This window comes from Lissotriton vulgaris, chromosome 8 (genome assembly GCF_964263255.1).
Source record: "Lissotriton vulgaris chromosome 8, aLisVul1.2, whole genome shotgun sequence".
NCBI lineage: Eukaryota > Metazoa > Chordata > Amphibia > Caudata > Salamandridae > Lissotriton > Lissotriton vulgaris.
The window spans coordinates 1500828417-1500840436 of NC_141696.1; the positions used below are offsets into that span (position 1 = coordinate 1500828417).

The 12020-nt window shown below is 46.0% G+C and overlaps 1 protein-coding gene across 7 annotated transcripts in view; it reads left to right on the forward strand.

Moving 5' to 3' along the window:
* The window catches only part of QTRT2 (queuine tRNA-ribosyltransferase accessory subunit 2), a 222788-nt gene that overhangs the window by 154559 nt on the left and 56209 nt on the right, over window positions 1-12020 (forward strand). For all 7 annotated transcript variants that reach the window (XM_086935601.1, XM_086935596.1, XM_086935602.1 and 4 more), the window contains one exon: window positions 9596-9747. In XM_086935601.1, coding sequence (XP_086791727.1) covers window positions 9596-9747 — 152 coding nt within the window. The remainder of the gene's footprint in view (window positions 1-9595; window positions 9748-12020) is intronic.

Genomic DNA, 12020 nt, shown 5'->3' on the forward strand with positions numbered 1-12020 from the left:
ATTGATCTACCGCCCCCCAGGTGCTCCTGGGAATTTCATTAATGCCGTCATCGAATCAGTGTCACAACTAGCATCTTCTACCTCCAACTTCCTTATGCTAGGTGACCTAAACCTCCACTTCATGGACCCCACTGACCGGATAGCCTCTGACCTTCGGCAAGACCTAATATCACTCAATATCTGACTGGTCAACAACGAGCCTACCCACGAGAAGGGACACCTACTGGATCCCATCCTCACTAATGTAGCAACTATCACCACCACACCACCCGTGACCCATCCATGGACGGACCATTTCCTGGTCCCTATCTCCTGGGAAATATCCACCATGAACCCCTTAACCTCAAAAATCCAGGTAACCGACAGACGATGGTGCAAACTCACACCTGGGGAATGGGCCGCCGCCCTTGCAGACTCCATCCCCGAGCTCTCCACCGATCCTGCCACGGCTGACAAGCAGTTTAATGAGTGGATTACTTCCTCTCTAGATATACTGCTCCCTAAAACTGCGACCTTTAAACATCCCAAAAGACTATCCTCTGCTCTATGGTACACCCCAGAGCTTAAAGCCCTGCGCCAAGAGTGTAAGAGAACAGAACGCTCTTGGAGAAGAAACAAATCGGAAACTAACAAAGACATCTATTCTACCTCCCTTTTAACCTATAAAACCGCTATTGGAAAAACTAAAAGCGCTTTCTTCCAGGAGAGAATAGAGAAAGCGGGATGCTCTAGTAAGGAATCCTACGCTATTCTTAAAGAGCTTCTGAAAACCCCAGAACCGGGACCGAGACATCCCACTGATCCTAAAGCTGATCAGGAAAAATGCCAACAACTGGCTAATTTCTTCCATGATAAAATTTTAACAATTCTTGATTCAATCCCCCTTGCGAATCCGTGTGAAGAAAATGATCTCTCGTACTCCCCATCACCTACTTGTCTCTCTTCTTGGGGCCAAGTTACAACTGAAGAAGTAGGAAACACGCTAAAATCCATAAAGAGCGGATCTCCCAGGGACCCCGCCCCACTCCGGATCCTCAAGGAGGTAGCCCCCACGATCATTCCCCCTCTGACTCATCTGATCAACGCCTCACTCCAACAGGGAGTTGTACCCCTGAGCTGGAAGACAGCCGTCGTAAAAGCTCTATTAAAAAAAACCCTCCCTCGACCCCGAAAATCTGGCTAATTATAGGCCCATCTCCCTACTCCCAGGAGTCAGCAAGATTGCTGAGAAGTTGATCAACAGGAAACTCTCTCAGTTTCTGGAGGTCAACAATAAGCTAAAAAGTTCCCAGACGGGCTTTCGACCAGGGCAGGGCACTGACATCGCCCTCCTGGCAGCGGTAGAGGAGGCCAGAGCACTATTGGACGAAGGAGGATCAGTGGCAGTGATCCTCCTCGACCTAAGTGCGGCATTCGATACCGTCAACCACCAACTTCTCATCAAAAGACTTAAGAGAGTTGGTGTGGAAGGCGCAGCCCTATCCTGGCTCTCATCCTTTCTGGCTCAACGGACCTATCAGATCTGGGAGAAGAACGCCTGCTCCTCCGAAATTCCCCTCCAATGTGGTGTGCCTCAGGGCTCCTCCCTGAGCCCCACATTATTTAATATCTATATGTCCACATTGGAGGAGGTCATCACCCCATTCGGAGTGAGCGTCGTCAGCTATGCTGACGACACACAACTAGTGGTGTCTCTATCTCACCCCAGACAACAATCAGCAGACCTATTTAACTGCCTTACGCAGGTCCACTGTTGGATGAACAATTCAGCCCTAAAGCTAAACGGGACGAAAACTGAAGTCCTGCTCCTCGGCCCGAAAGGGCTTACACTTTCCCCGAACATCTGGCCAGCCTGTCTGGGCCCCCCCCTGATCCAAAGGAAGAGGTAAAAAGTCTGGGTGTGTGGATCGACACTGACCTCTCATTCATTGTGCAGGCAAAGAAAGTAGCCTGGACCTGCTTCGGGCTCCTGAAATCTCTGAGGAAAGTCCTGCCCCTCTTGCCCTTTAACTCCCAAAAATTGCTAATTCAAGGACTAATACTATCGAGGCTTGATTATAGCAATGTGATCTATCTGGGCGCTCCTGAAGCGACCCTCAACAAGCTTCAGAGAATCCAGAATACTGCGGCCCGGATTATCACAAATACCCCTGCCAGAACGTCCGCTAAACCTGCTCTAAAACTCCTCCACTGGCTTCCCATAAGGGAGCGAGTCAAATTCAAGGCCTTATGCCTAGCCCACAAACTGCTACAAAACCAAGGCCCCCCAGTGCTCAGTAAACTCATCACACCCTACAAAGCCACAAGATCCCTCCGCTCGGACACAGAAAATTTCATCACCACCCCTAGATTCAAGAAAGTCCGCTCAGGAGGAAGACGTTTCTCGGTCCAAACTGCACGTCTTTGGAACTCGCTCCCCCGCGACCTGCGATTAGATCCACAATACCTTCGCTTCAGGAAGCGGCTAAAGACTCATTTTTTTCCCCAATGACTCAGGCTTACCCATAACACTTATCTTCTGTCTCCCCCCCCCCTTTTGCTCTGCCCTCGGCCCGCTGAACTGAAGAGATTAGGGTTCCTAGCGCTGGGATACCTCAGGGTGACTATGCGCTCTACAAAAATAAATAATAATAATAATAATAATAATAATAATGTGTCCCTCAGACCTGAATAAACAACTGACGCAGTCGCCTGTTGCCCTACCCCATCTCATCATGCCTACTTCGCTGCTGCTTGTTATTAATGTGCGAGAGCTTGAGCAGGGCGGGAGATGACACTCCCTCTATCTCGTTCGCTGTATGCAGTTAGTGGGTCATAGTGATTCCGAAAGGAAATGCCCCGCTGTGACCTCACAGCCGCGCTCACCCTTCTCAGAAACACCAGCCTGCACCGAACACTGGTAGGAGTAGAGGATGCTCTGGTCACCATGTCCAGGAGCAGGATATCACTAATCTTTGGAATAAATGAAAACAAAGCAAATGTACCATTACAGGTCTTATAATCAATAAATAAGTAGCGGATGTTAAAGCAGTTATCTCAGGCTGCCATGAGCAGCAAAGAACGAGGACAAGAAGTGGATATCTTGCGTTATTATACTATGGAGGACATTATGATTGGTTGTCTTTTTTGCTGCTTTGAGTTTCAGTAAAGAGAGCATACGCATAATCATAGCCTCTGGTCCTGCAGTAGAATGTAATAAAACACCAAAGTGACAAAAACCTAATTGGTACAACTAGAGATATGCAGTTTCAAAGTCTTGGGTAAGTATACCACTTAAAAGCACCAAGTGCTACTCGCAGCCATCTGGTCGTACCAGACCAGGGAAAGTTGCAAGTTCAGGCCGACTGCTATGGAGCATAGGCTGGATACAAGGAACAGGTTTGTTCCACTGAAAAATTACCTTCTCAAATTCCAGGCAAAGACTCCAGTTCGCAGTGGAGGAGATTATGAGGAGCAGAGAGACCTTTGCGGATGGTCGTAGCTGTAGCACGAAGAGCAGGCTGGGTGTCGCTGATGATCATCGATGTAGCGCAAAGATGTTGGGGGGGGTCGTGGACGGTCATTGCTGGAACTTTGTGTTAGTGGTCAGACTAGGCTATCGATCCTGTTGCACGAAGTGTAGATCTTGTTTTGCTGGATGACACTGTAGCGTGAAGTCAGACCCACCAGAGCTTTGCGTTGGTGGGCCGTGAGATCTTGGCATGAACATGTCCTTTCGGGGTTGTGAAGAGCTCAAAACATCAGTATTTTGCCTTTTCTTTACAGGAGCCACTTATCCCAACCAAGGGTCCAGGACCTGGGCAGGCACCTTATGGGGATCATGCACTCACTACAGTGCTCAGGCAGGTCCAAATGCAGGTCTAGGCAGGGGCAGTAGCTGGTCAGCTGGGCAGTTGCAGGGAGTCCTCTGGAGCTTGTTGTCCCTGTAGCTCAGAACAGGAGGGCAGACCCTTGGAGTCACTTTGCCTGGGATGAAGGTAGTTAGTCTTCCTGCTCAGAGAGCAGGGCAGGCCTCAAGCAGTGAAGATATCCTCTGGTATCCTAGCAGTCCTTCTTCTCTAGTATCGAGAGGTAGGTCCAGGAGGGTACTGAAGAGTAGGTCCGATGGTCCTATTTTTTTTATATCTAGTGCTAACTTTGAAATTGAAGGCACTTCTGGAGTAGTCCCAAAGCTAACAAAAGCAAATTTCAGCAAAACAAGAGGGGAGAGGGCAAAAGGTTTGGGGGAAGACCACCTAAGGCTGTCCGGTTTAACAGTTCCCATCACACCCCAACTCCCTTCCCGCCATATCTCTCAGGCCCAAACTCGTGTCTCCTCTGCTTCAATTTTCCTTCACCTTGGCCCATTGTTCCGAGGCCCAATGCCGGCACTGCAGCTTGCACTGGACCCTACTGCAAGCAAGGACGATAAATAAAATAAATGCAATTGGGGGTTTAGTGGCCCCTTACCGTGAAACCTGGTCCCACTGCCTCTGCAGCACAATTGAGTTTCAGTGGCCTCTTGGACCCCTGGCTCCATTGCTTCTGCACCTGCTGCACTAATGGTAATGACGGCCCTTTAAAAAAACTCCAAAAACTGCCCTTTATTCTCTTCCCGTTTCCCCATGCCATCTCTCTGAGGAAACCGATTCTGTCCATTTGTAAACAAAAAGAATTACCTCCCACATAGCACCTGCCTACTCTGTCGTCTCTTTGGCACTATCCATGGAACGCGCTACCTTCTTTTTCCTCATTCGCCATCAGGGGTCTGGACTATCAGAATTATGCATCTAAATGCAGCCCTCCTGGTCTTCCTGCCAGCTCCTCAACTCACCGTTAAGGACATCTGCATGTAAGCATATTTTGAAGGTGACGGGATCTATGGGGAACGACGTGCCCATTAAATTAAAAAAAAAAATGTTATGAGATTTATATAGTGCAAACTAGACCCGAAGATATGGGGTATCAGAGCGCTTTATAGAGCACCAGTTTCGTTACATGAGGACACATTCATTTTTGTTTGGCACAGGGAGATTAAGTGAGTCGCCCAGAATCACAGGATGTTGAGCGTCGTTGCCGAGACTGGAACCCGGTTCCCCATTTTCGATGTCGACCGATCCAGCCATAAGGCTGCATCCTCTCCCCAATGCCCATGCTTTATTGATTTTACTAAAGAAGTTCCTATACCTTTTGTTAAAAAAACAAACGCCCCTGAACGGTTAATGCCAACCATAGTGTTTCTGGCCAAAAGCGAAGCGGGCGGAGGGGGTGCTGTGAAGTTGTGGGCTAAAGAAAAGACGGAGTTAAAGAAGAAGCAGGGCTGCTACATGGAAGAAATGTAAAATTATGCAATTGGTTTATCTCCAAATACCAAGGCTGCCTGAGAGCCAATGTGGCCCTTAATTAATGCAGTAAATTAAGTTTTATGGTAACAAAGTTTTATTCTTTTTAAAAGATAACTTTAGGGTTCTAGAGGGCTTCCTTTTAATGGACACCTAAAAATGTTTGCCCTGATTATGTAATCCTAAAAAAAATATATTAAAAGCACTTGTTTTATCCCAGACACTAAATCGTTTTGGTTTTGGGGCAGCCCAACTTATACTGTGTATAACCCAGTCCACAGGGCTTTCTGTCACAGGTAGAATTTTCATAGCACTTGAAGGGCCAGATGTAGGTAAAGTACATTTACTGATTCTAAAATACCGAATTTTACCGATTCGGTATTTTAGAATGGGTAAATGCCGAATCGGTAAGATTCAAATCGGTATTTACCGATTCGGTAATTGCCATTCATTCCTATTGGCCTGGAGGCCCATAGAAATGAATGGCAATAACCGAATCGGTAAATACCGATTCGGTAAAATTGGGGACACATTCAAGGGTGACACCCTGTTGCACCCCTGAATCGTGCTTGTGTGCAGATGTGGCACCCATAAGGGCATGTATGTCTGCCACATGGCACAGTTGAAAATGCACAGATTTGCATTTTCAAAGGTATTCGTTATTTACCACCAACTTATAGTTGATGGTAAATAACGAATCCAAAAGCACTCATTTGAGTGCTCCCTACATTGCAAATTCGGTAATTTACCGATTCGGTATTTTAAGGAAACAGTAATTTACTGATTCCTTACAATACCGAATCGGTAAATTACCGAATTTTCTATTTTGGCCTCCTACATCCCAAATGCCCAATACCGGTCGGTAACGGCCGAAATTCGGTCGCTTCTGACCGGTATTGGGCGACCTACATCTGGCCCTAAATTCTCAAATCACTGTTTCCCACTGCTCCAACCAGGATTCAATTCTGTGACTCTCTGGTAACACACAGAGGTATCTGCTGTTATTGCATTAACCAGTTGAAGGGACAGTGTCCTGATATTGTGGCCTTTGCTGGAAGAATGAGAAGACCCTTTTGGGCAAGAGATGACTCGACTTCCAAGATCAATTTGGTGACCAGAGGGGGGTGAACCGTGGCCGCAGCTGCATGTCTGTCTGTGCGAATGAACAATACCAGCCAAGCTCAAGTTATGCGGCATTTGCTAAATTAGCCCACACAGCGCTGTGATTTGTAATAGCGCCCATCAGGGCGCCTGTTTTTGTAGCTGAGAACTCAGAAGTGTTTCCATCGACCTCCCTTATAATCTGGTTACTTCCAGTTCAATTTAAAGCATCTGATAGCCTGGCAGAACTGTCTGGCGGGTAGCAAGCAGAAGTAAAATCCATCAGAAATGTGCTCATTCTGACAGAAAAATAATGAAATAATCTTTTCCTCAACAGGGTTATGTGACAATATTCAATTTTTTTATTTTTAGAACGATGTCTTCTTCATTTGCTTTTTGTAATTACTTCGGGTTCCTTTACCCCCCCAAAAAACTTCAGTACCAGTTTCTTTTGTTTGATGCTACAGGCACAGCACCAGGACTGTTCATTCGATTTTTTAGGACACTGCATCTCCCAATCAAAAGAAAAACGTGTTTGCATTCTCACTTCAGTAGAGTAAAGACGGTTATGGTCAGGAGATTTGACCCTCATCCCTTTGGGTCCGCGTGTTTGTGGCATGCGCTGCACACTGGTCCATGTGGCACCCATGTGTAGCAGCAGGAGGCTGGTATAAGTTTTCAAACCTAGTCAGTACTAGAGAAGGGTTTGGGAGTGGTAGGGGGGGGGGGGTAAATTATATGTGGTAGGGGTTTAGAAGGGTACATCAGGACAGCAGGAGGCTGGTATAAGTTTCCAAACCAAGTCAGTAGTAGAGAAGGGTTTGGGAGTGGTAGGGGGGGGGGGGTAAATGATATGTGGTAGGGGTTTAGAAGGGTATATCAGTAATTGTACCAGAATGCAAATTCGGTTGATTCAAACTTGTTACAATTTCAATGAAAACGCAGTTTCTACTTAATTTCATGCAAAGAATGTGATAGAAAAAGCATTGTAATGAATTTGCATTTGATAGTGATGATTAACAAAAAAATCTGATGATTTGTATGAGTAATTCATGTTTTCATTTGCTGAAGATTAATAAATGCATTACAGGAATGTTCAGACAAAAGTACTTGTACTCCCAACCTTGTGTAAATTCTACTTTGTGACTCTTACACCTGTGCATTCATTTAAACAAGAGAAATTGAAACCCTATAGGAAAGAATCCATTAATGACCTTTTACTGAATTCAATGGTGAAGGATGACTCCATCTTTTAGGAGTCGCTGCTCCTTCCTTCTTGATGGTTTCTTAGGTTGTACTCGACCCTGCTACCTCAATATTGTCTGAGCTGGTGCTCCATTCTCTTCCTTCGATCTCTCTAAACTGGTTTCTTTTCCTCCTTTCTTCCTATTCTCTAATTGGTTGCTCCTCCTTCTATATTGTGTGAGCTGGAACACCATACTTCCTGGTGGTATCTGGAGTTGTGCTCCAGCCAGCTTCCTCGATATTGTCTAAGCTGGTGCTCCATTCTCCTACTTCGATCTCTCTAAGCTGGTTTCTTTTCCTCCTTTCTTCCTGTTCTCTTATTGGCTGCTCCTCCTTCTATATTGTGTGAGCTGGTACCTCTTCCTTCTTGGTGGTATCTGGAGTTGTGCTCCAGCCAGCTTCCTCGATATTGTCTAAGCTGGTGCTCCATTCTCTTCCTTCGATCTCTCTAAGCTGGTTTCTTTTCCTCCTTTCTTCCTGTTCTCTTATTGGCTGCTCCTCCTTCTATATTGTGTGAGCTGGTACCTCTTCCTTCTTGGTGGTATCTGGAGTTGTGCTCCATCCGGCTTCCTCGATATTGTCTAAGCTGGCGCTCCATTCTCCTCCTTCGATCTCTCTAAACCAGTTTCTTTTCTCCTTTCTTCTTACTCTCTAACCGGCTGCTCCTCCTTCTATATTGTGTGAGCTGATACCTCTTCCTTCTTGGTGGTATCTGGAGTTGTGCTCCAGCCGGCTTCCTCGATATTGTCTAAGCTGGCACTCCATTCTCCTCCTTCGATCTCTCTAAGCTGGTTTCTTTTCCACCTTTCTTCCTATTCTCTAAGTGGCTGCTCCTCATTCTATATTGTGTGAGCTGGAACCCCATCCTTCTTGGTGGTATCTGGAGTTGTGCTCCAGCCGGCTTCCTCGATATTGTCTAAGCTGGCGGTCCATTCTCCTCCTTTGATCTCTCTAAGCTGGTTTCTTTTCCTCCTTTCTTCCTATTCTATAATTGGTTGCTCCTCCTTCTATATTGTGTGAGCTGGAACCCCATCCTTCTTGGTGGTATCTGGAGTTGTGCTCCAGCCGGCTTCCTCGATATTGTCTAAGCTGGCGGTCCATTCTCCTCCTTTGATCTCTCTAAGCTGGTTTCTTTTCCTCCTTTCTTCCTATTCTCTAACCGGCTGCTCCTCCTTCTATATTGTGTGAGCTGGTACCTCTTCCTTCTTGGTGGTATCTGGAGTTGTGCTCCAGACGGCTTCCTCGATATTGTCTAAGCTGGCGCCCCATTCTCCTCCTTCGATCTCTCTAAGCTGGTTTCTTTTCCTCCTTTCTTCCTATTCTCTAACCGGCTGCTCCTCCTTCTATATTGTGTGAGCTGGTACCTCTTCCTTCTTGGTGGTATCTGGAGTTGTGCTCCAGCCGGCTTCCTCGATATTGTCTAAGCTGGCGGTCCATTCTCCTCCTTTGATCTCTCTAAGCTGGTTTCTTTTCCTCCTTTCTTCCTATTCTCCAATTGGCTGCTCCTCCTTCTATATTGTGTGAGCTGGAACCCCATCCTTCTTGGTGGTATCTGGAGTTGTGCTCCAGACGGCTTCCTCGATATTGTCTAAGCTGGCGCCCCATTCTCCTCCTTCGATCTCTCTAAGCTGGTTTCTTTTCCTCCTTTCTTCCTATTCTCTAACCGGCTGCTCCTCCTTCTATATTGTGTGAGCTGGTGCGTCTTCAATCTTGATTGTATCTGGAGCTGTGCTCCAGCTGGCTTCCTCGATATTGTGTGAGCTGGTGCTCCTTGCTGGATATTCTCTAATGTGGTTCTCTGTCCTCCTTCCTTTATACACCATAAACTGTTGCTCTTTCCTCCTCCCTTGACCTCATCTGAGTTGGTGCTCTTTCCTGCATCCTCAAATGTCTCTAAGTTTATCCTCTTGCCCACCCTTTCCTTGCAGACTCATCCATGGCCTTGGAAAGCCGGACGAGGTGCTGGAGTGCGTGGAGAGAGGGGTGGACCTGTTTGACAGCGGTTATCCCTTCCAAGTGACCGAGCGGGGCTGCGCATTGACGTTCAGCTACACTTACCATCCAGACCCTGAAACAGCAGGTATCTTTCCTAGAGAGATGTGTTCTTCACTGGTTATGTGGAATTACATAAACTTCCCAGAGATGTTGTCCTGCGAGCTGAGCCTTTTCCAAATGTGACAACATAATTTAAATTCATCCAGTGTGTTGTGGTAGATGCAGTGGAGATTTCCAAATCGAGCATTAAGGGTGAGCACCTGTCTCCATTCCATTAACTTTGGTCTGAAGAGCAGATTTTGAGTTCCACTCTGGTGCAGCAAGGCTTTTTTCCACAGTGCATTCCCTGCTGCCTTGCTGGAAGCTACTTTGAAAGTGTCTACAGCTACTAAGTCTTCCGGATAACATGCCCATATCTAAGTTTCTGTGATCTGGGCCCCTTTTCTGCTGGTATCCTCTAACTCCATTCTTACACAGCTATCTCTCTCTGACCAACAGAGGTCCTGAAATGTACCCCTAAAGTGAGGGGACTTTGTCGCCGTTTTTTAGTGGTAGCCTGCCATTGTGGTCTGTCGTAAAAGGAAAACTAGTGGAACAAAACCAGGTGGCCACCCTAAGTTAGAGAGTTGGTCCACTGTCATTTTGTTTTGCCAAATAGATGAAGCCCATAGCAGAATAGGTGGTGGTGAACAGGCCCTGTATTCAGCACCCTGTAATTGAGGCATCCGAATCCAGATCAGGACCTAAAGGCCTTCTCTCCGCCACATTCATCTCACTGGTACAATTAATGGCTTTCATTTCTGGTGTGGAAGAAATAACATTCTCGTCTTGAATTCCACAAGAAGCTGAAGACCTGGCTTTTCAAAGAATAACCCCACCAAAGGCAGAGGGTGGGCATACACTCCTGCTCAGCACCCGAATACCCTCGCGGGTGATAGTGAGCTTTACAGATTCACAAAACAAAACACATAACCTAAGGAGCTTGACAGTGGAAAAAAGAAAACCGAGACATCAAGAAAAAAAATAATAGTTTCAATTATAACTTGTGAACCGACATTCACTCGCACCCCAATTCACCTTAACCCACCCTCGTGGAAGATCTCTCCTATACACCCTCCATCCCATTGTTCACCTGATTCCTTCCCCAAAACCAGCAAGCCCAGCGCGCCAAGACAAAATCCTTCAGTCAAGGAGAAAATTAACAACGTATGTCTTCAACTTTTGGCTCTGCAGTTAATGTTTACCCTTCACTTTACTTACCCTTCACGTCTAGCACTCTAACCGTGCCTACACTCTCACTTGTTATCTGGCATATACTCTGTATTTTATTTTCATTTCATCCCTGAAATTTTCTGGCACCACCCTTTCACCCCCCTCTCTCAGTTGTATATTTAAGACAATCAAATTGTCATACTGTAAAGCATACCAATATATACTATATGGGTAGAGCAGCGCGGCCTAAAAATCTTAAATTAAAAATAATAAATTACCCATCAATGGAAATACAATGAGAACAGAACAAAAAAAGCTGACAGAAGTAAGAGAAAAAAAACTTAAGACAAGCTAGCAAGATGTATGGATTATCAAATCAAACGACATTGATAGGGTTAGAAACCCCAACCCTACTCCCTCAAATGTAACTCACCAAAAAGTCCTACAAAGGATATTGATGGGTTATGGGCCCAGACACGATAATGCGCTGCCCCTGGCTAGGAAAAACTGTGAGCTATGTTGTGAGTATGTCTTGAATCTAGTTAATAGCTCCTCGTTGCTTTTTTACAACCAAACAAACATATGTCATTAATTATAAAAAAGGTCAAACCCAAATTTACTTTATCAGTTCTGGGCACAAGAGTCTTTCAAAAAATCTTATAAAACCCTCTCTAATTGTGTCATTATCTACCTAACGCTCCTGACAGGTTTATCTATCACACTTCTGTCCTTAGCAAACAGAAGGAGATGATGAACAGAGTGCTGAAACTTTTCTGACACTCACTACCAGTCACAGATCTGGGTTGAATCCATCCTCATTCGTTTAGCTCACTTTGCCACCTCAGTTCAGACCCAACTATATGCAAATCAGTCTTGACCCTGTGCCTCATGGGAACAGTCCAGACCAAACTGCCAAGCCAGGTCTTTCCTGAACCGGAAACGCCCCTCATCAGGCAGGTTAGCTTGAAACCAGTGGCAAAGTGAGCAAGGGACCCACGTTTGGGCATTCCCTGCCAAATTACGGCGAACAAAGCAAACACAAGGAAATGATCGACGGAACGCTGAAACTTTTCAGACGCTCACCACCAGTCACAAACTGGGTTGAATCAGTCATCGTTCTTAAGCTCACTTTGCCACCTCAGTTCA